Source organism: Podarcis tiliguerta, assembly GCF_965153285.1.
Source record: "Podarcis tiliguerta genome assembly, chromosome: 14".
Classification (NCBI taxonomy): domain Eukaryota; kingdom Metazoa; phylum Chordata; class Lepidosauria; order Squamata; family Lacertidae; genus Podarcis; species Podarcis tiliguerta.
The window spans coordinates 22,441,838-22,466,302 of NC_139547.1; the positions used below are offsets into that span (position 1 = coordinate 22,441,838).

General features: G+C 42.5%; 1 protein-coding gene across 7 annotated transcripts in view; it reads left to right on the plus strand.

Moving 5' to 3' along the window:
- The window catches only part of LOC310663798 (protein FAM169B-like), a 96,128-nt gene that overhangs the window by 21,974 nt on the left and 49,689 nt on the right, over positions 1–24,465 (plus strand). For 3 of the 7 annotated variants that reach the window (XR_014504596.1, XR_014504597.1, XM_083412211.1), the window contains exons 4-9: positions 4,193–4,278; positions 7,486–7,660; positions 11,885–12,067; positions 13,805–13,933; positions 17,505–17,581; positions 18,028–18,252. Coding sequence is in view for 4 of the 7 variants with exons in the window: in XM_083412211.1 (XP_083268337.1) it covers positions 4,193–4,278; positions 7,486–7,660; positions 11,885–12,067; positions 13,805–13,933; positions 17,505–17,581; positions 18,028–18,240 (863 nt within the window). In the remaining 3 variants the exon portion in view is untranslated. Of the gene's footprint in view, positions 1–4,192; positions 4,279–7,485; positions 7,661–11,884; positions 12,068–13,804; positions 13,934–17,504; positions 17,582–18,027; positions 18,328–24,465 lie in introns of those variants that run through there. The other 4 variants (XR_014504598.1, XM_083412212.1, XM_083412214.1 and 1 more) reach the window with 2 other exon arrangements.

Here is a 24,465-nt window from a genome sequence, read left to right on the forward strand (position 1 = left end):
CTATATTTGAATTTTAATCCACGACCCAATTTAAAAACATGATCTTACTTCATTACTAAACTCTTCCACAGTTTCTCTCAATTGTCTACTGATTTGCCATTATTTGAGATTTGCTAACTGAGCCACATTGAGAACCAAAGTTACAGCCTTCCACCAAATATTTTATTATCACTGTTTCTAGACACCTTGTGATTGAGATCTCCCTTAAGCCTGCTTTAATAGGATTGCAGGATGGTAATGGTTTGTGATAAGGTATAAATGGGAACAAAAGAACAAACTGTTTCCTGACATCAGTCTGTAGTAATGGAGAAGAGTAAACTTATAAATGAGTTTTGGACTCAAAATGTTCTCCTTGTACTTCTGTGGTACACTGTGTGCCATAATACCTTCACACTGAATTACAAAACTAGGTGTAAAAGTTTGCAGTCCATGCAATAGGTAGGAAGTTTATGTTTCCCACTTCAGTTTTTGAAGGCACTGCAGTTAAGTTTGCAATAGGAAAATAAAGGCTAGGAAGACTTCCACCAGTGGAAACTATGGCCTTCTGCCTCTCCTAGGGTCTGTGAAAAACTAAAGCCCTGTTGGGGAGCCTCCCACTATGCTGTCTTCTCCCCATGCTCCACCTGTTGGTAATGGGTGGTGACTAGACTAGGACATGTCAACCATGTCCTGAGCTGTGTTCTAGACCCTTAGATGTCTTATGACCTATGTGTCATGCATGTCCTTTACAACTGCTCCCCCTGCCCTAAATCAGACCATCCCACCACATCTTGCCACAACATACCCAAGATTCTGAATGTGCATTTATTAATTTTATTATTTCTTTCTTTAGAAAGATTTATAAACCATTTAACCCCAAAGCTCACTAAGCAGTGTACATAATAAAATGGCAGGTAAGATCAGTGCTATTTTTCTCGAAAAAGAAGTGCTGGAACTCACCATGAATGCCTCTCTTGTAATGGCAAAGACGCCAGAACTGAGTTCCTGTGAGTTCCAGCTGGAAAAAAGCCCTGGGTAAAATAAAAAAAACCGATTAAAAAACAAATAGGCATAAAATAATTATCAAGGTCCAGTATACCTGAAGGAGCCTCTCCACCTCCATTGTTCTGCCCAGACACTGAGGTTCAGCGCCGAGGGCCTTCTGGTGGTTCCCTCGCTGCGAGAAGCCAAGTTACAGAGAACCAGGCAGAGGGCCTTCTTGGTAGTGGCACCTGCTCTGGGGAATACCCTTCCACCAGATGTCAAAGAGAAAAACTTTTAGAAGACATCTGAAGGCAGCCCTGTTTAGGGAAGCTTTTAATATTTAATAGGTTATTGTATTTTAGTGTTTTGTTGGAAGCTGCCCAGAGTGGCTGGGGAAAACCAGCCAGATGGGCGAGGTATAAATAATAAATTATTATTATTATATAAAACACATATAATTTTTTTGAAAACAAATATATGTAACTAAATTATATGTCTGGGTAGGCTTGCTGAAATGAAAGAAAGTTGTCACCAGTCTTCTAAAACAATGGAGTGAAGGTCCTGCCTATTGTCAATGCAGAAGCAGGTCCAAAGCATTTGAAGCCCTTCTTTCTCTCTTCTCCGTGTTTTTTGTGTCGGTGTTGATATGCCCTTCTCCATAACGAGGGTCACAAAGGTGTTGTATTCAAAATGGACTAAACGGACTTTGCATTCAAAATGGACTAAACGGAACTTGAGGGGGCTGAAGTGAGCTAAGGGGAATTAAATGGGGACTTAGGTTGGCTAAGTGGGGACTTAAGTGGGCTAAAGGAACTTAAGCTGGCTAGATGGGAACATAAGTGCACTTAGGGAAAATCTGTTTATTATATTATTATACTATATTAATAGTGGAGGCTCGTCCATTGGGGCGAATGTGGCACTGCCCCACCAACCACACTGTGTCCTTAGTCAGCTCCTACCTGCCTGCCTTCTTACAGCCAGTCCAGTGGATGACATTGGCTATCCTCTTCCTTCTCCTCCTCTGCATTCTCAGTGTTGCCTTTGCGGACCTCAACAGGCAGCAGGAGGAGGAGGAGGGTGGAGACAAAGCCAGACCTAGTCGACTCTGCCTGTCATTGGCCTCCTTGCCTTCTGCCACAGCAGTCCCAATGGGTACCAGCCACCACTTTAAATTAATGGTGAATATACCTTCATATGGGATATGGAGAAGCCTTTCCCTCTCCTTCCGCAAAGTAATCCAAGCAATATGATGTGACAGTTGCTATGTCAGCTTTACTGGACTACTTCCCCTCTGTTCCTTTAAATTATTGAATAGCACAGGAAATGTGCCATAAAAAAGTCAAGTCGTTTCCATGTATTTTGCATAGAGTTTCTTTAGGCAGAGCCAAACTCTGCTTGCTATTAAATCGACACAGCTCTCATTGATGTTGGACTCCTTTTGTCCCATTTGTCTGGTGCTTGTTCACCATTGCTAATTGCCTATTTCTTGGCTAGTGTGGGAAGATGGAGTTCTGGAGCAGTACCCAGTGCACTCATTCTATTAGTACAAGTATTAATGCTTGGGCAATGGTATTTTCATGCCCACCCTCTGTGCAAACCCCATGCCCTCTCTGAATCTGCTCCAGAGTCTTGGGGGAGAACCTAGAACAGATTTAGTCAATGCACAGGGAGTGGAGAAGATAAAGTTCTGTTGAGCAAGCATATATCCTTGCGCTATCAGAACGAGTTATGTAGAGCTACAATTGGATACAACCTTTTGTGGGCTGCTCATGCTTCATAAAGAAAACACATGAAAACTCTCTTCAAGGGAGTGTGAAATATGTAATGAAATGGGCCTAGCTGTAATTATGCATCTGCAGCTTCCCCTTTTCCCTTTCTTTCACAGCTTGCATGTAAACACATTTTGGTGCATGCTTTAATAATTTATTCAAATTATAAGTTAACTAACTGATTGCACTTACCCTTCAAGCTCACTTGGGAGCTAGTGCAGAGAAACCAGCCTTATATATGTGCATTAGAACATTTGTACAGTCTCGGGGCTAACATAGGCAATTGATGACATTCCTGTTAAAGCTTTTTGCGGTTTGAAATGCACCACTTCTTCCATTTCACTTACTGGTACATAAATTCTGCCCTCCACCATTAAATGTTGTATAGCTTCTGTTCCCTGGTGTGTTTTATCTCACTCAAGTAATGTAGATCTTCCATTGATGCACACAACTGTATTTTTCTTTCTGGAAGTATTCTTTGATTGAAGTGACAGTTAAGAACAAAAAAAAATGGCTTGCGTTGTTTCCCTGTTGTCTTCTGTACTCATTTCAAGGTGTGGGAGATGACTTTTAAGTAGCAATGGATGGTCTATGACAATTTTGCATGTGTTCAGCTATAAGTTTATTTGGCCTCTTTCTGAATTAAGGTGGGTGTTTTAAAAAATCTGAACAAAACTTTACATTGAAACATGTATTGTATTTAAATGTGTAATCTATTTTAGGCATTTCTAAGTGTCTTTTATCCTAAAATATTATTTTTTAAAAAAATGTATGTGCTTTGGGATGACAGCTTCATCTCAAAATTTGGAAAAGCACAGAATATTGACATTTGCCTGGTGCTTGCAAAAGGCCTGCCTGGTCACCCTGGCATTGTAGGTTGTAAATACCCAGTCTGCGTGGCGATTGGCTTATGATGTATTGCAATGCATTGATTTTCTTGGAATTGTGTTTTATTGTTGTGAGCTGCCCTTGGATTATTGATGGAAGAGTGTTATAAAATGTTTTAAATAAATAGAAAAAAGCCCATGTCTATACTGCATGACTGGTGTGACCCATTGTAAAGTGACTTGAAAGAGGGTCTTCCCTGTGGTGATAAATACTTTGGGAGGTTCTTTTGCCTTCCTTGGTGATTATTTTCCATTGTCAACAGGAACACATCTATTTCCAGTGGCATTTGGGGGGAGGAATGCCAACCTAGGTATGGTTAATTCTATGTCTGCTGCTGAATTGGTTCTATAGTTGCTGCTGTGATTTCCTTTTGTTATTTATATTGATTTGAATTCTTTCATCTGTATACTGCCCTGGGATCCTACAGTACAAAGGGTGGTCTGATGGATAGTTGATAATAGAAATAACTGACAACAGCAAGAGGAAGACAGCACATCTGAAACCCTGTATGAGCTCTTAGTATCATGGTGGCAACCATTTCAATGAAACGTCTTCATTTCATTCTTTTTTAGTATTAGCAATTTATTTGCATAGTTCTTGGTGGCTTATTGAAGATGTAATGAAAACGGCTGATCATTCCCGGGAGGGGCTGAAACAGGTAGGTATTTACTTAAAAACCTTTATATCTGTCAGCAAGATGGTCTCAGTTGATTGTGTGCTGGCTTTTTTAAATAGGGTAGTGATGCTTAGTGCCCCCACTTGATACATTATGGAATGGGTTGTATGAAACATTAACCTATACATGACTTGATAATACCTAGCTTTTCAGAGAATTTGGAATATTTTGGAATGGTGTGGAGTAGTAGCAGGAACAGACCAAAACTCTTGCCTCTGAAAACTCTCCTGAAGGCATAACATTTTTGAGTTTTCGGCACATGCTGGTGGTACCTTGATGCTAGAACTGTCAAGCATTTTTGGAATTGTTTGTTGATAAGCACATTTCTGATTAATTAAACCCTATTAAAGCATTCCGAGAACACGGGAGGGTGTAAAATGTAGCGGGACTTAGCATGCTAGTCCCATCCCTAGTGTGGCCATCCCTGCCAACTCCACCCTCAACCTTCCTACTAAGTGTGGGAAGGTTAGGGGTGGAGGGGACAGACATGGGGGCAGAACTGGCACACATGCCACCCCATACTTTTAGTTCACATACATTCTTTGGGTTTTTTTGTGTGTTTTTTTATATAATATTTTATTGGGTTTTACAATAAACATGAAACAACAGTAAACAAACAACATCACAACAAAAGAAAAGAAAAGAAAACACTACAACACACAAACGCAAAACAATAAAATACAAAAAATAAAAATAAAAATATTAAAAACAATTTTTGTCTCCTTATATTCTTTACATTAACTTATTTCTCCGACTTCCCCAGACCTCCCTTCTCTGTATTCCAAATCAAATATTCTGTCTGCAAATTCTTTCCCTCTATCATATTTTAATTTTCTAATAGTCTTAATGCATAATAAATCATTGCATTTCCTTATATCTAAAAAATGTTGGATCTTTTTCTATTCACTTTTTTACTAATAACCATTCACAATCAATCTGATGTCGTCAGACGTTCATTATCTTATAATGTTTCTGTAAGTAGTCTTTGAATTTCCTCCAATCTTCCTTCACCGTCTCTTCTCCCTGGTCTCTGATTCTGCCCGTCATTTCTGCCAATTCCATGTAGTCGGTAACTTTCATCTGCCATTCTTCCAGCGTGGGTAGCAGTTCACATACATTCTTTGAAGGTGGTTATAAAAGGTAAAGCGACTCCGTTAGGTCCAGTCGTGGATGACTCTGGGGTTGCGGTGCTCATCTCGCTTTACTGGTTTACAGGACTTTGGTTTATTCACATTCAAAGTATATGTATATATATCTCACCAAAACGTCAATGCTGGGGCCAGGCATCTACAAGTTTTGACTAGACTTGGTATTTAGCTATAATTTGCAGTTGCCATTGGCTTTGACCACCCTATTCCAGGGGAGGCAGGATGGAATATTGCCTGACAATACACCAAGCTCAAGGCACAGTGTGACTATGAAAGTGAGCACCTGACCGTCTTTCCAGCTCCACGTTTGGGGCAGGAACTCCTCGAGTTTCAGTGTGCACAGTGCACCAAGTGTCAGAGATGCTTTGAAACCAGTGATACATCCTACTGGTTCTGAGACTGGAAGCCCATGGCCATGTGGGAATCTTTTTTTGTTTCTGTTAAATTTCGACCCCATTCCCATGAGCGGTTTAATCCCATCGCCTGTGCTGGGGGAGCAGTCTTCCTCGGGTAACAGCGCTGTGCCTGTATTTTTGTACCTAGCAGAGCTAATGCCAGCTTCAGGGGGTTGGTCAGCAGTGCAGATAGAGGAAAGAATAAGCCAATCCTCTTCCAGAGCTTAGAGAATGGTCTCTGAAGGCTCATGATGCTGTTTAACTAAGCAGTTCTTGCCGTAGGCAATGCCTGGATGGCAACTACATGCATGGGCTGAACTACGTATCTTTTCCACTTGCCACATAGATAGAGCAGTGGTCTGCAGTTCCTCATTAAATGGCGCCAGAGAAAGGTTTAAGCTCACTGTGCACCTTTTCTCACTCCCACCTACAGCTCCATTCATCCAATCCACATTGGGGATCCTTGCAGCTGATTTTGAGGCTAAGAAAGAGATATTGGGAGATCTGATCATAGATCTTCCATATCATGTGTATTTTGGCCTGAAGCAGCTATGACCTTGGAAGAAGATTAGGGCGTGTGCATATGTATATACATATATCCATGCAAACACACAACCGTAGGCATTTCTGCCCTTTCAGGGTGCATCTTTCTAAATGCTTTTCCATGGATAATTCAACTTTCCCCGTTGCCATCCATGCCCCCACGTTCCACACATTATAAAAACAAGTAATCTTCCTCAGCCCCATTTCCATTTATCTGCTGGTTTGTCCTTTTCCGTTTCTGTCCACTTTGCCTCCTTTGGCCAGGTACTAGGCGAGACAATCAGATAACGGAGTTATTTCATTTTCAATAATAGCCCACCACCATTAGCGCTGCTTGATTGGCCATCTGTTGCGAAGAGCCAGCCTTATTAACCTTTGGCACAGTGTGTTACTTACACACCCATTTACAAATGCCTTCTGTCTTGGACCATTTAAACATAAATTGCATTTATTTTATGGAGTTCTTGTTTAAAGGGATTTCTCTCATCTAAAATTCTTCCTGTGCTTTCCTCTTAATTTTAATGCCATTTGACATACCTCTCTGACTAACTCTTTATTTTACATATTCCCCAACTGATTTGATGCAGTAAGTCTATTATGTGCAAATGTCTGATAACTTTAGAGCAAATTAGTTTGTTTTGTGTTTTATTTATTTAAAAGCACTTAAATTGCTTAATATTTAAAAATCTCTAAGTGGCATACAAAAGTACAACCAAAAGGCAATAAAATGGTTTCATAAAACAGTGGTATAACATAGAAGCCAGTAAAAAAGCATTATAAAAAAAGATAAAAAGAAGAATTCAGAATTCTTCCTAACCACCTTTTCCAGCAGTTTTTTTCCTGATTCCCTCGGTCATAATCTTACTTGTTTTCCAACCATATTTATTACACAATGTGTAATCTGCGAATATTTCTGGTGCAAATCTTATATATTTGGGCAAATTTTGTGTTCTTTTTGTCATCCTGCTGAACCTTACCTCCTTAGATATTTTAACATCACACGAATCACCAACACCAACAAATGTAAAGCACTTTTACTGGAAACCAGAATGTTTCGTTTTCTCTTATTTTCTTCCCTCCCCTGCCCCTATTTGTTTTGTAAGGTCCAGACATTTGAAGAAAGAATTGTCCTCTTTGTGCTTAACGTCATTATTTTTGGAATGCTAGAGAGGAGTTTGACTCACGATGTGCTCTTTGTGCCTCATTCTGAGAAAGAGTGTGCCAAAATATTTTGGAGGAGTGGAGATGCAGCTGCCTTTTACACCGTAAAAGTGAAAGGTACACTTGTTTTATTCATGCAGGCATACTGAGGAAAATGAAGGGCACCATTTTAGATGGTTGGCTTGGTTTGGAGAATCCTATCTCAGCTTAATATGCACAACTACCAGAGCCAGAAGTCTCCAATTACTCCTGGTTTTCCCCTTCATGCAAACTGAGAAACTGTGGCCCACCAGCATTGTAACAAGCCAGGATCTTAAACCAACTTCAAACTACGTTTGAAAATGCTGGGTTTTTCTGAACCTGGTAACTGTAGTTTCCAGGTTTGGGTGAAGTTGTTAATTGGAGACTTCTGGGTTAGATTGCAAGTGGGCTGTTTGCTCGGGCAAAAGGCTCAAACATATATTGACTTAATAAGCCCAAAATAGGGTTATCTAAACCCTCCTATTTAGATAGGGACTGTGTGGCCCTTGCAGGACTCCAACACCCATCACCCTTACCATTAGCTGGAGCTGATGGGAGTTGCAGTCCAACAACATCGCTATAGTCACACAATCCCTGCCGCTGATCTTAATGTAGCCGGTCCTCGAAAATTGTTAAAGCCTTGGATATATTACATTTTTTTTTAAAAAAAACCTTTGTGTTTTAAGAACATGTGTTGTGGTTCTTTGGCTTTTCTTTATAATTCACAGTGCAACTACTGGCTAGCCATTCATTGCTTAGCTAACTGTGTGAGCTAATTGTTAAAAGATGGTTTCTTGATACAGAGATCTCTCTTGAGTGCTTTGGTTGGGATAGCAATAGGAGCTTGAGGAGGATGTTGACTTCTGCTTCCTCAAGTAACTAGAAAGAGGAGCTGATACAAAGTGTTTGTATAAAGAAACAGCAGTCTTGTCATGGGACATTGTATATGATGTGTTTTTAACATTGTTTTATTCATACATCTCCCTGGGAATACTAGTTGATGGGCAGCTATGCAGGGTTCCAGCGGGTCAGTCATCCATACGCTTTTCAGGATACTCCATTCCATTTACCTTCTCTCTGGGTTTTTGTTTCCCCTGCTGGCAGAGGGTAGGGGACTTGGTTTAGATGGCTATAGGGGTTCCATCTGATTCCAAGCAGCGTCTTTTCTTTCTGTCTCTTTCTACTAATGCATGCATTTTTATTTTTGCATTAGATACAAAGCTTCAAATATACTAAGAATTAAACAAATATACAATGTGTTGTTTGTGTGTGTGTGTGTGTGTGTGTGTGTGTGTATCTACATATACACCAAGCCATGCCTTCTTAGTTTTATTTGAAGCTGGAGATTTTGTTCTCTCTTTTGGGTTTTGTGTAGGCGTGTGTGTGTGTCTGTACACAAATCACACAATGGGTTGACTTTGGGTACCATTCAGCAGAAACATTCTCTCCTGTTACACAAGGGCTCTGTCTGCAGAAGGTCTCTCTGGACAAGTGTCTGCCAAGCCAGCTTGTTAATCAGGGAACTAACTGGAATGTGCAATTTTGTTTGGTTTGAGTCTTTCAGATGTGGGGCAGGATGGGGTTGGGCTTTTCCTGAGCTTTTGGATGTTTGAGAGCGTTAATGGCTGTCTCTTTTCTCTGCCCTTGTAATTGCTGTTTACCATTCTGCTGGCTCACAGGTTAGTCATTTAGCATGCGTGACCTAACCAAACAGATTAAAGGCCCTGAAGAAGCAGACTTCACAAAGGCTGCCTTCTGTGATGGCATCCGTTGACTCCGCTTGTCATTTCCCTTGCCCATAACACTCAGTGTGTACACCCAGAGAGTAAGAGAAGTCGTCATACCACCTCTCCCCTTCCTTTCAATTCAGTGACTGTGTGTTGGGGAGCAGGAATGTGATAAGGGCCATGCCTTCTGATTCTGATATGCCCAATGGTGTGTTGTGCTCTTGTCATCTGCACTTTCAGCATTAGAGAGGGGGGTGTCTTTAAAATGTGTACAGAGTGGTTGCGTTGGGATGTAGGGGCTCAGGCAGGCCTTAGGGCATCTTGTACCCCAGTTGTTCAGTGTTTGTATCAACCCAAGAACCTTTACCCTGGACTGGTAGGATATGGGCAGCCAATGCAGATGTTTTAACAGAAGTGTCACATGCTCTTGGCTGTCTGCCCAGTCAGCAGTCTAGCTGCTGCATCCTGCACCAGCTGCAGCTTCTGGACCAGGGCCAAAGGCAGCCCCACACAGAGTACATTGCAGTAATCAAGTCTTAAGTGTACCAGTGCATGGATGATAGTGTCTAAGTTATCGCTTCCCAAATACAGTTGTAGCTAGTGAATATGACAGATGATAAAAGGTTCTCCCAGCCACTGAGGTCACTTGGGTCTCCAATGACAAAGCTGTATCCAGATGCACCTCAAGCTACAGCCCTACTCCTTTTGAAGGAATGTAACTCCATCTAGAACCTTTGTATAGTAGGCTCCTTTCTACACACACACCTTCCAATCTCCATCCAGAAAAGCAAGAGTGCATTTTAGCCAGAAGAAAACACTCAACAGGATGTGAAGCAAGGCCATTGAGGAGTGTGGAAAGAGTCCCAAGGGCTGAACAGAGAGGCCCAGAGGGGCCACATTTCATCCTTGGCCTGAGGTTCCTTATCTATTCTAAAGCAGGATGATCAACTATTTAATTGAGCTGATTCTATCAAATTAAGACGTGAAATAGTAAGAAACTCTATAGGATGACAACAGGATTGGTGAGCCTGCTAGCAATTCTACAGTCCCCTTTTAAGGCTATTGCAGATCTTGAAGCAAAACCTTTGTCAGCATCCCAAAATGAATGGGCTCATGTTGCCAGAATCTGACATCTCTGCCGGGCTGCCGGCCAGTCCAGGATGTGCTGGGTTTCTTGGCTCACGCAGTGGCCTAATGCTTTTATTAGCTGTGCCCATATGCTTGATCTTATGAGTAATTGGAGGGCAATGAGTCCCACCCTAAGGGAGCCTTATGCAGCAGGATTCTTGGACATTCAAATAACTGGGCTGTCCTCATAAATGGAACAGAAAAGAGAAGATGATGCTATTCATGGCTGGTCTTGAAGGATAACATGGTTGCCAGTTAACCTGCCTGTGAAATCAAGGGAAGAAATGGGAGCTTGCGTCTCTGAAATCACGAGTTCCCGATTTAGCTGGGCCTGCAGAACATGTCACCCACCAAGCCCAACATTGTTCACAATACTTGTTTTGTGATCGGCTGTGTGTGTGATTGCAGCAAAACAGGAGGGGAGTTTTGGCTCTGATGGGCATGAAAGGGTCACATGTTGTTTGGGTCTGATTTTAGCTCATAATAGACCTGAAAGGGTCTATGTTCATTCCTTTTTTAAAAGCATTTTTATACTGCTTAATATTTCAGAAATCTCTTAAGTGGTGTATAGTTTGAAAAAACTAAACACTAAATCAGAAAGACAGCCTAAAAACAGTGAAACAGCAAACATAAAGCAAATAAAACAGGAATTCAGAAGGTTCAGACATTCAGAACAGGATGCAATGTCAGCAAAAGCCTGGGCAAAAAGATATGTTTTTTTACGAGATACCTGAAACCACTGACAGTTGCTACTTCACATATGACAAAGGGGGAAGGTATTCCACAGTACAGGGGCAACAACTGATAATTCCTGCTTCTGGGTCACCACCCTATGATACTTTGTAGGGTGCTGTGCCACATAAAGAGTTTCCCCAGGTGAACTAAGTGATCTTACAGGTCTGCATGGGGGCAGTCAGGCAATCTTTCAAGTAACCTGGTCCCAAGTTCTTCAGGGTTTTATATGTTAACAAGATCTTGAACATGGCCCAGTAGCTGATTGGCAGTCCGTGTTGTGTGTGAGCAGCATTTTTCAAAAAGTAGTAGGAGTGAGAAGAATCAGCCTGTTGTATAATAGAAAGAAATATACTGTGTATAATGTACACATTGATTTTCAAAAACCGCAGAGAGAGAGAGAACGCTGCTGTGATATATTTCATATGGAAATACTGCTCTTTTGCCATATGTCAGAGCCAGGTCAAGGTCACAGAATCCAGACCTGGGATGGGGCTTTTCCAACTCAGGATCCTTCCCATCTATTACAGGAGCTGCAGCCTGGAACCAGAGCTGTGTTTTGAGCTGGAGTCCAAAGGGCAGTTTCTTGGTGTTTATACTAGTCCACCCAGCGAGCTGCATGGTTTTAAATCCAGCTTTCTGTCTACAGCTTCATAGTGATTTTAATAAACTCATTCATGAGCTGTGTTTGGAATTCAGTTTAATTACAGGCAATGTTGTTTTCTGCTTCCAGGAAGCCTGTGTGATGGGTACTCCAGCCAATGCTACATGCTCCCAGTTTTGGACACAATGTTTGTCCGAAAAAAGTTCAGAAGAGGTGGAGTTGGTATGAAAATGCTGCATGATTTTTGTCAGACATTTGCAGCTGAAGTTGCCCTGGGACTCAGCTGTCCTGTTTCTGCTGTCATGTACCAAGGTAAATGACTTGGTTTAGAAACGTTTGGCTTAAAAGGTCATGCTGGTTTGTAGGAAGTATAAAGAGGCTTTCTGCCTGTGTATCTATAATATTTTGTATATTTTAAGTGATTTTATTTTGCAGGCAGAAATCTCTCACATGAATGTGCATCCACTCTGCTATGAAAACATTAATGTACGGTCAGGATTTCAACAAACAACTAGCATGTTTTGCGTTATCTAATGTCATAAACGATACGTCACTTTATGGGAGGGCTAGGCCCCAGGGATCATTTTGGTTTAGATCAGCAGTTCATTTCAGGGTGTGGCTGCAAAAGTTGGAAGACAAGAAGTCTGTGGTATACATTTAGGTGTGAAATAAATACATAAATGAGATGGTATTGGTGGTTCCTAGGCTTTAATCTCAATAGTGCATTCTTTCATCAAACCAATACAATCTATTTTAACTTGTCCTTATTGAAAATGGTATGATGTGAGGCCAAGTCTATTGAGTTACTTCTCATTATAAACAGCTGTGCAGCATCTACTGAGACAAGCCCTTAATTTTTTTTATTAAAAAAAAAAGTCTCCAGACACTGCTGTAAAGAAAAACTCAGTTTGAGCGGAAGACATAAATAAGCTCTTTTTGACAAGGCTGTTCACTGGTTTCCAAACATTGTTATAGAACTAATTGTTGCACAAGAAACTTCAGAATTCCCAGACTGATCTTTACATTCTTTCAGACTGCTCCAAATGCTCACATATAAATAAAAATACTCAAATTGTTTTTCTGTAATGGTCCATTACATATGTAAAATGATAGATTTCCCCACCTTGTCTCATGCAATCTGTAGAGCAGTGCAAGTCCATCCCAAGATAAAACAAAATTTCCTTAACTTGCTTGATACAAAATTCTAAATGCAGTTTTGAGGTGCTATTTTGAGATAAGAGGAGACATGATAGAGGTCATAAAGTAGATAGAGAAAAGTTTTTCTACCTGTCTTATAAAAATAGAACTTGGGGACAGACTTCCTATAAGCATCTGGTTGGCCACTGTACAAACAGGATACTGAACTAAACAGATCTCTGGTCTGATCTAGCAAGGTTCTTCTCATGTTCTGAATAAACAGGAGGCCGTTCAAACACAGCAACCGTAGCTTACCATATTTTGAAGTCAATGAAGTCATATAGTTTGCCATCTAAGGAACCCCCACTAAGACTCTTAAGTCCAGAATTGAAACTTACTGAACTGCACTGCTGGCTAGGATGCAGTAACAATTAAGAGGCCTATATATAATGGGTGGTGTAATCAGTTCTTATTTAAAGTGTTTCAACTCCTGCAACGACCCTTGCTCATTTTTCAAAATGTGTTTGTATATACAGTGGTATCTCGGGTTACATACGCTTCAGGTTACATACGCTTCAGGTTACAGACTCTGCCAACCCAGAAATAGTAACTCGGGTTAAGAACTTGCTTCAGGATGAGAACAGAAATCGTGCTCCGGTGGCGCGGTGGCAGCAGAAGGCCCCATTAGCTAAAGCGATCTTCAGGTTAAGAACAGTTTCAGGTTAAGAACGGACCTCCGGAATGAATTAAGTACATAACCTGAGGTGCCACTGTATTTGCTTTTAATGAATACAGCGTCTAGTACAGTGTTTAGTGCTTTATAAATAATATGTAATGTTAAGATAGTAGGCATTCTTAGTAATTCTTAGTTTCTACTTGTTTCACCTTGAACAAGCCAACTTTCCTGCTTAGTTTGTCAGAGATTCTTGGAGACCCATCCAGAGGAACAGTCTCGACTGTGGGAAGTAGAAGCCCCGGGAGACTGGAGCCAGCGTGTTAGTGTCTGGCTGAAGATTCAGATGGAACAAAAGCTTCAGAAAAGTGAGTTAAAGAGCAGTGAGGGCTGTGCTGCATCACATCTGTTAATTTTAAGCTTAATGGACGAAGGTAAAACTGAGGAGGATTTCCTGGGCGATGTTTAAGTGGTGTGTTAAGTGGGAATTCGGAGCTGCTTTCTGTAACTGGTACAGAAAGATGATACAGAACCTGTGATGGTTAGTCTGTGGGGTTGGGGACAGAAAAACTGGCCTACACTGAATCAGAACTGAACATTCTGCTGCTCCCCTGGTCAGCCGATGGTCTCATCTAGAGCACTGATCATTAATTCATCCAGAGCTGGAGTCGCTGCATGGATCCCTGCCTTGTCTAACATGGGAACCTTGATCTTCAGTTTAACCCCTTCCTTGTTCTTGTGGGATTTTTCTCTGTGTTAGGTGTGCTAGAGTCAATTGACTAATTCTGTAGGACCTATAAGTGTATGAATAAGGACCAAACAAGACAGGACACCGTTCATTCATGCAATTAGCAACTGCATGACTGTTTGTGTGTTTTAAATAAGTAGCAGGCATTGGGAACCCAGTCCAAATTGGGCCTCCCTTGGCTGTTGTTTGCTCTAAACATCCGAGATGGATCTTATAATCTTGGCAGCCTAGGACCTCCATGCTTGTGCCCCAGGGAAGCCACGTCGATGCTGCTTACATAGCACTTTGCCGTCACCCCCAGAGGCATACTCCATTATCTTTTGAGACAAACAGATGCCAACAGCAACAGCTCGGTGTCCCAAAGGCAATCATGAGATACCTCATGTGTAATACGTTGGTTTATTTAGGGATGTATATATTTCTGTTTCACTTAAGTGGCTGCAAAATCTTAGATACAGCTGAGTTTAAACTCTGATGAGAGCAAAGCTTCTACTATTGTGAACAGAAATCCATGCCTTGATTGCATTGCATGAAGTGATAGTCTTTATGTAATGTTGTAGGAATTCTAATATGTTCCCGAAAAGCCCTCACCTCCACCCCACAAACTAAAATGTAGTTTTACGTGTTGCAGCACTAGCTGCATCTAGTGGTGAACTTGTAAAATTGCACCCTAGACAGAATGTAGAGAGTTTTTACTGTGCAATCAATCCTTGACATGTTTATTGAAAATGAAGTCCCACTGTATGCAGTGAGGCTTGTTCCCAGGTAAGAGTGCTTAGGATTTCAGCCTTAATTATGCATACAAATGGGTTTACCTAGGTTATGAACCATCAAATATACAATAATGTCTAGTTAATTAAATTAAATTAATTAATTCAGTTTTAAAAAAAATTCTGCTTTCAGAATCCCTCCCCCAAATGTTCATGTAATCCTATGAAAGGGATTAATGTTGTTCAGTGATGTGGAGTGAAACATTTTCCACCACAATCTTTCTGCTGCTATATTTTTCTGCAGAAAATCTCCCATTTATAGAAACGTATGGTTTTATAAAATTAAAAAGTAACACTATGAATGAATAAAAAACAAGCCAGATTGAGTAACTGGAATGGATAAAATAACAGTCAACTTAAAATCAAAGTTGTAATTAAATTTAAAGGTGATTTTCTCTAGCAAGCTCTATGCTCACAGATGTTGAGTCATGCTAATATTCGTATGTTAAGTATTCAGTCCCTTCATTTTTCCCCTTAAAAGCTAAATGGCACAAGGAAAGTGTGTGCTATTTAGTTATCTTTCCTTAAAATATTTACAAGTTTTCAAAAATAATAATTTCCAGGTAAAACTTTGTATTTTGAATAAAACATTTAAACCACATTAAATCATGTTAAAGGTGAAATACTTTTAACTATTGTGAAAACACTGAAATATTTATACACCATGAAAAATTAACATGAAAACTATTTGGGGGGGTTGTTTACTAAATATAAGTTAAATAAACATGTTAAATCAAAATTCAATCTGTTTAGGAAAGTTGATTCCCCCTCTCTCCAACAGTAATCCCACATAACCTCAGTTGGTGAGAGTAGCCTATTGGAAAAAGTTATAAATGAGCCATAGTCACATTATACAGCCAATTGATATACCCCCATATTGATAACAAGCAGGCATCTTCACTCTGTTCTTTTCTGGCACCTTGCTTGAAACATTCTTGTTTAGGCCATCGTACCCAGGTGCTTGTGGGACGCGGGTGGCGCTGTGGGTTAAACCACAGAGCCTAGGGCTTGCCGATCAGAAGCTCGGCGGTTCGAATCCTGGCGACGGGGTGAGCTTCTGTTGCTCGGTCCCTGCTCCTGCCCACCTAGCAGTTTGAAAGCACGTCGAAGTGCAAGTAGATAAATAGGCAATTTTTTCTTGATTTTCTTGTTTTATCTGTTTACAAACTGCTTTGCGTTTTGTTTGTTTGCTTGTTTACAACCAAGCAGTGAGTTGAAGTTGTTGAATGCATATCAGTTTGGAAGCAAAACAGCACCACCTACAAATCAGATAGGGATTCAGCCAAGCAGGCTGTAGGTATGCAGAAATATATGAGCTTGTAAATTAAAAGGGGGGAAAAAAACAATCTGCAAACTCCTCAGTAACTGACTTTCCAGGGTTTCAAACTGGAGTCTTTCATAGCCTGCGATGCCACAGATTGAACATGGGACATTTTGCATGCAAAGCATGGTTCTACTACTGAGGAGCATATACCCCCTACCTAACATTTAAAGGATGGGACGCGGGTGGCGCTGTGGGTTAAACCACAGAGCCTCGGGCTTGCCATTCGGAAGCTCGGCGGTTCGAATCCCCGTGACGGGGTGAGTTCCTGTTGCTTGGTCCCTGCTCCTGCCAACCTAGCAGTTTGAAAGCACAAAGTGCAAGTAGATAAATAGGTACCGCTCCGGCGGGAAGGTAAGCAGCGTTTCCGTGCGCTGCTCTGGTTCGCCAGAAGCAGTTTAGTCATGCTAGCCATGTGACCTGGAAGCTGTCTGCGGACAAATGCTGGCTCCCTCGGCCTATAGAGCGAGATGAGCGCTGCAACCCCAGAGTCGTCCGCGATTGGACCTAACAGCCAGGGGTCCCTTTACCTTTAACATTGAAAGGAGAACAATGTTGATGCTTAATGCCAGGGAGGGTATTGCACAAACAAGGTGCCACTCCTGAAAAGACGTTTCCTTAGTTGTCACCATATATCTAAAGGTGAAGAAGCAGAGGAAGATATCTGAAGCAGATTTTAAAGATCAGGCAGGTTTATCTTAGTAACCTGGCCCTAAGACATTTAGGTTTAAAGGTCAAAACTAATACCATGAACAGTGTGTATTTGTCAATATGTTGCTTAGAAGCTCAAGCAAATTGCTTGCAAGTTAAGCAACAGAGAGTCTCGAACTCAGCCTTCCCCAGTCTGATTCACTCCAAATGTTTTGGACTACAACTCCTATCAGCCCAGACAGCCCAGCCAAGTTGAAGAAGGCTACTTTTACTTTCTGTCAGTCCACCATGTAACAAGATGGCCAGGTCATCACAGCTGGATATGGGTTGTGGTTGCAATTGCATGTGTGTCTTTTTATAAAATAAAACGCAATACCTGTTGCCATGGAAGAGCTACTAACCTCCTTCTATTATGATTTTGCCCGGGGAAATGGATTATTCCACTCTAGAGTCGGATGTGAGCTGCTACATGAAGAGGCTTCAAAATGATGAACCTGGGCAATCAGATGAAGGGCGGATGAATCAGGTGCGCTGATGAATTAGTTACTTTATAATCTTGTTTTTCATAACTGCTGAAATCCTGATTATTTTAGCAGGATGCCTGAACAGGGGAACTTGTCGCCCGCAGTTAAGGCTGGGGTTTTAGTGCTAGGCCACTGATTTATATGACTATTGTAATTAAGATACATTTTGTCTTTTCTTTAATTGAGACACATGAACAATTGGCCAATATTATTCATGGTTCTCTGAGTTGGAAGTGCAACAGCAGGGATCATTCGGTTTGTAACTTAAGAGTTAACTGTATTAGTGTTAAAGTGAACCAGTCAAGAAAGGGATGGCATGATGAGTTGGTTTGTGTCTGTCTGTGTGTTCATTTTTTCCAAACCTGTGTTTTTTAAATGCACGTTTGCATCTCTCTTACCATTTCACATTTCATCTGTAATGTAGGAATTTATGTCTGTCTTATTTTAGAAAGTTGCTCACAGTCCTAACAAGGCTTTGCCATATGAGGCAGAGGAATTTAAAGATGACCCAGAAGAGGTATTCAACCCCGAGCCTTACAGTGAAGAATATGCTGAAGAACATCAAGCTCATAAACAGCAGTGGAAAGGCTCAAAGAAAAGAGCAAGCCAAGGAGAACCTTCTGAAGACAGAATCTCTAAGCAGTTCAAAGTGACATCCTAACTTTTGTACAGTGTAAGCAATACAAGGACAAGGTGTGAATGAATGAGGCAGCGTAGAAGACTAAGCAGTGAGACAGAAGACCCCTGGTTCATATCTTCCCATAGCCATGGACTTGTTTAGGCGGCCCTACCCTTCTCTAAGTTATGCATCTGCAGTGTGAGGATTGTAAAAGTAGCCTACTGTGCAGGGTTGTTGTACCAGAGGGGAAGTCCCTTGGCGCCAATGACTCTACCTGCACATCTTCAGCATCCACCCCCAGTGTTGTGGCTGCAGAGACCAGCAACTCGTAACTGCTGCCTCCCACGTTGTTTGTGCTGTGCTACCCACACCAAAGTGACCTCTCCAGGGCACAAGCCTAAGCGGTGTGCATGGAGGCCCTGGGCTGCCCAGACAACAAGACTTCTCTCTTGTTCTCACTGATGTGATCTAAAGGAAAGCAGAGCAATACATTTGGCACCAGCTGGGCTGCAGGAGTTGCCAGAAGGAGGCTTACATGACACCATCCAACCGTCCTAGGGACTCCTGATTTGTGTAGGATTTACTCCTTAGCCGAAGATGTCTCACAAAGCAGTGGGTTCAGATTTTCCCTCAAGGTTTACTCCTGAAGCCTTTCTCATGAATGAGTATAGCCACAAGGTAGTGGAGGTTTTGGAATAGAGGTTTCTAGATGGACTGTCTTCCCAGGTTGATGAGCCCCCTCAATTTCCTCTACAGCACATGCGTGGAATCACTATTGGTCTCATCCAATCAATCTGCCAGAGCCTGTCTTCACATGCAGGGGAAGTCCCTAACTCACCGAGGATTTGAGACCCACCGGCTACTTTCACTTGTTTTAGCTGGCTAATTGAAGCTGTTTCCCAGGATGTGACCGCTGTTGCATGCTGACAGTTTCTAGGAGCCGAACTACCCCAAAATGACATATCCCCCACCAGAGGTACTAAAAAGGTAAAGGTACCCCTGACTGTTAGGTCCAATTGCGAACGACTCTGGGGTTGCGCGCTCATCTCGCTCTATAGGCTGAGGGAGCTGGCGTTTGTCCACAGGCAGCTTCTGGGTCATGTGGCCAGCATGACTAAGCCGCTTCTGGCGAACCAGAGCAGCACATGGAAACGCCGGTTACCTTCCTGCTGGAGCAGTACCTATTTATCTACTTGCGCTTTGACGTGCTTTTGAACCCCATACACCCAAAATATGCAGTTATCCTTTGAGTTTGATGTCAGCTGCTGCTGTTTTTTTCCCCAATGCCACAAACTCTGCTCTGGAGCCTTTATGTGGTTTGCTGCCAGCCTCATGTAAGTGCCTCATGGCCAAACACGCTGTAAGACTGTGCATTATATCTATCTATCTATCTATCATCTATCATCTATCTATCTATCTATCTATCTATCTATCTCTATCTATCATCTATCTATCATCTATCTATCTATCTTGCTGCTTACAACTGTGATTGTTGAATAATAATAATAATAATAATAATAATAATAATAATAATAATAAATTTTATTTAAACCCCGCCCTCCGCAGCCAAGACCGGGCTCAGAGCGGCTAACAATCAATAATAAAAGCAAGTTGATTAAAATACAATTTAAAAACAAGATTAAAATACAACATTAAAACATTAGGATGCAGCCTCTTCACAGGAGGAGAAAGGAAAAAGAAAGAGGGGGAGGGAATCAAACTGATTCTAAGCCAAAGACCAGGTGGAACAACACTGTTGTTCCAGAAATCAGATCCCGCAGGGCCCTGGTCTCATGAGACAGAGCTTTCCACCAGGCCGGAGCCAGTGTTGAGAAGGCCCTGGCTCTAGTTGAGGCTAATCTAACTTCCTTAGGGCCCGAGACCTCTAGGGTATTGCTGTTTATGGACCTTAAGGTCCTCCGTGGGGCATACCAGGAGAGGCGGTCCCGTAGTTACGCGGGTCCTAGGCCGTGAAGGGTCTTCCATACACAGCAGGAAGCCACTATACATCCCAGTTGTGTGTGTGAAACAGCCATATATACAGAAACACAATAAGAAACAATAATACAGAGCATGACTCATAATTTATTTGAGGCAGGCTAAAAGAAAAAGATAAAACTGTGTTATGTGCTAATGTTATGTTTTGCTGTCACCACAAGATGGTGCCACTACACAGCTTAATCAGCACTGCCCTGGAGAGCTCTGAGCCAAAGGTTCAAGCATGCACTGTTGTAATTTTCTTAACTTTTTAGCAGGGATGCAAGCAAGAAGGCAAAGAAAGCTTGTCTCTGATATTTGCTAATCAGATTCAGTTTAAGGCTCCAGCTGCCAAAGTGTTTGTACTTTGGGAACTTAAGGTGAAATCACAGATACGTTCTGCATACAAAATGTGCACAAATGATATTATACGGAAATCAAGGAGGCTGCCATGCGAGCTATTGACACCGATTTTTGAGGTCTCTCAACAGCAGGCAGCCAACTCCGAAATACCCCTTTGATTATTTATACCAAGTCTGCTTGTGGAGTATTAATAGATGTCACTCTTTCTGCCATATAGTTGACTGCATTCTAGCCATGCAAAAAACAGATTTATATAAACACATATAAACACACGCCCCCCGCCATCCAGACAAGAAAAAGGCATTATCACAGTTCAAGAACACATTCCAGCCATGTGAAAGCACTTGAGGAGGACATGATGTAGAACCACCGAGGAGTATTAGCCCCAAAGGTCAACTAGAGATGCGCAGGGGGCAGGAGATATTTGGCAACCAAGCCATAGCTTCCCCCACCGCTGTTTTGGAACCTGCTTTCTGGGCCAGGAGCTGCAAGTGGAGACATATATATATTAGCAATAGAGTTCTGCATTTCCTGGTTTGGAAATAGTGCTCCCCTCAACTGGGGGAACCTTCAGCTCTTGTTTGAGCTGTCATTTTAGGGCCCAGGAGCTGTGGTGGGGAGCACCAATCTTATATAGTGCAACCAACATCTCTGGTCAATTTGGATTTTTTGGCGGGGTGGGGGATAACATGAGATTCCTCCCCCCTCCACACCAACACTTTCCTACAAACTCTCAAAATGGGAATCTCTTGCTAAACAAGGACAAATTGCCTTTCCTGATGTTTCTGATCACACATTACTGGGATATTCCTAACATGGAAGCATAAGGTGTGTTCCAGGTATGTTTTTGTGTGAGGATCATTTTCAACAATGGGAAGAAAGCAGAAATTGCTGGATATGCGCCAATAGAATGAATCTAGGGAAGAGGGAGACACCGTGGCTGAAAGGGGCTCGTGTCTGGGAATTGGTTAGGCTAACCCTGGGTGTGGGCCACTCCCACTAAATGAGCACATTCATAGCTGGGGGTACTGTTGGATCCAGGTATGTTGCTAGAATCTCCTGCTTCAGTAGTATGGAATGCTTGTTTCTACTTCCACCTAGTTCACCAGTTATGGTTGTTCTTGGACCAAAATAGCTTGATCACAGTGACTCATAATCTAGTAACCCCCCATTTGGATTGTTGTAATGTGCTGTATGTGGGGCTGCCCTTGAAGACATCTACAGCTTCTGGAATGTCATGTTACCAGGGTCACTCCCAATTCTACAGGACCTGCACTGGTTTGTTGTACTCCACTGAGCCCAGTTCAAGAACTAACTTTTATTTAAATGGGACCCATTTACTTCAAGGAGCACCTCTTGACCCATCTGAGTGTTAGGAGTGGTCGGGGAAGCCCTTCTCATCATTCCAGCAGGAATGGTATGTAAGAATGCTAGATAGGGCAATCTCTGCAGTTACACTCAGGCTTTGGAATGCCCTCCCCTTAGATGTATGATTCACACGTATGATATTGTTGCTTTGGTGCCTACATAAGCCACCACCGCCTCCCTTGCTCTCACACAGACAAGCTCTTTGCACCACTCCTCTGTTCAGAAAAGGTGGGCATCCAATCCTGGCATCCAATGAAACGTTCAAGGAGGAGCACCCAACATTGGAGAGGTTGAGCCCATGCAAACAGGAACTGAGCAGTCTGAGCAAACAGTCTCTTGTGCATAGTGGCCATTTGGAGGGATATTGACCAAGACCTTCCATAGATGCCTTAGGAAGTACTGGCAAGCACACTGATGCCTGTAAGTGCCGTTTTTCCGACCCCTTAGGCAGTTAAGAGATGGGGGCAGGTGCTTGGCATAAGTTGGGATTCCTGGCTTCATTAAAAAGAAATCAGGAATTCCTCTGGATTAAGTGCGGAGAAGACTGTTGCCTGAAGAATTATCCCACAAGAAAAGTCAGTATTTCACAGGAGGGTCCATCAGCAGTGGGCTGTGCCAGGGCATTTAAGCCAAACAACTTCTTGCCTGCTGACACTAGCTTTGGTTAAACGCCAGCTCTCCAAGCTGTGTGGTTACTGAATATGTAAACATGGATTGAGAAGATCCCACAGCCCCATCTCATCCGCCGTGGCCAACCAGATGTTTGCATGAAGCCTTCAAGCAGGGCATGAGTGCAACAGCACACTTCCCCACTTGCAACTCACAGAAATTCGTATTCAGAGGCGTACTGCGGCTGACAGTGGTGGTAGAACGCAGCCATTGTGGTTGGTAACCAACGATAGCCTTACCCCCCGTGAAATGAGTTTTTATTGTCACTAATCATGGCACAAAATGTTCTTTCTTTGATTGTGACATTAAGATAGCAGCATAGCAAAATAGCTGTGGGGAAAACGTTTCCTTGAAATGTGTAGCTCTGTGTTATATATATTTATATAATTACCCCATGCTTGACTGCAGTAAAATATACACCTGTGCATTTGGTAGATCAATGGCTCCATCTTGTCGGAGCAGCCAGTGTTAAAGGTTTCTGACCTGCGAGAAACCAGAAGCTGGCCGGTATTCCTGCCCTCTGTTTGGGCAGACTGACCTGCTGTTAACAGCATTAGTTCCACGCTGCCTTTGGAAAATACAGATGCATGACATGCCCATAAACCTCCCTGTATGGAGACAGTAATCCCCTCCCAAGCTTTAAGCTACCTCTCCAAAGAGATGGGGGAACTGCATGTCCCCCGAAATATAAAGCCGCCTAACAGGATTATTTAGACTGGCTAATTTACCGTTTAGAAATTCTTCATGCTGTATCCTTTTGCTTTTGAAACTTTTCGGTTGAATTGCTTAACCGAGATTGAATCTGAAGCAACTGTCCACCCCCCTGCCCAGATTTTCACAATATGAGGAGAGAGAGGATTCTCTGGAATCTCAAAGTGTCCCCAAATTCTGGGGCTGCTTCAGTCTCCTCCTTCTATCCAAGCTCTTTATTTTCTCTTGCTGCCTTCCTAGCCCATCTGCTGCAAGGCTGCTTGAAATGCTTCTTTTCTTCTAGCTCTGCTGAGGTCACTGGCGGCGGGGGGAAATCAGTGGAACTGAGAGCTGCGTATTGTCCTGGCCTGACCTATGTCACGAGCACAAATATCTTTATTTGAATGCTTTGCTCAGAGGGCTCCAGAGCCCTTTGGCACAAGATACCTCTGTTACCGCGACCTCCTGGGTGCCCACGAAATGGTGAGGAGGGGCTATCGGGAAATGCAGAACAAAATACGCCCAGGCGGCTCCAAGAGAAAAGGTCAGGAAGGAATCCCTCTCCCTGTAGACATCAGAAGGGTCTTTAAGATGGTATTTAGCGTGGCCTGCCCTTCATGGTTCAAACATCAAAGGCATTAGCAGCACCTGCTCAGGGAGGCAAGATTTTCCTGGACAGTCAAATGCAACATTTTGAAGATTGGCCAAGAGGCCTTATGTGGAAGGGCGAGAAGGTTAGGCTGTGAAGTTTGCAAGCTCTCAGCAAAACAAAAAAGCAAAGAAGCAATGTGTTCTGCCTGATACATGGCCAGTATAAAATTGCACTGTTATTATTTTCCCTCTGGGGTCATAGAGATGATTCAGATGCTCAGCCTTCTACTGAGGCAGACTACTGCTCCATCTAGCTTGGTATTGTCTGCAGTGATGAACTGCCACTCTCCAGAGTTTGGCCAAGTCCTACCTGAAATGCCAGGGACTGAGCCTGGGAACTTGAGCTGGCGAGGCATGCGCTCTACCAGTAGAGCTGTGGTTTTGCTCCGGTACAGAGTTGCAAACGTGCAATGGCAGGCCTGCCTCTGAAGAGAGGTGAAGTTAGGCACTGGCCGTGGAGGGAAGGGGTGGTAGCAGTGGGCCTGCCACCTCAGTAGCACCACTGTTCACGTGTGCACAGAGCATCCAAGATGGCACCATGAGAAAATT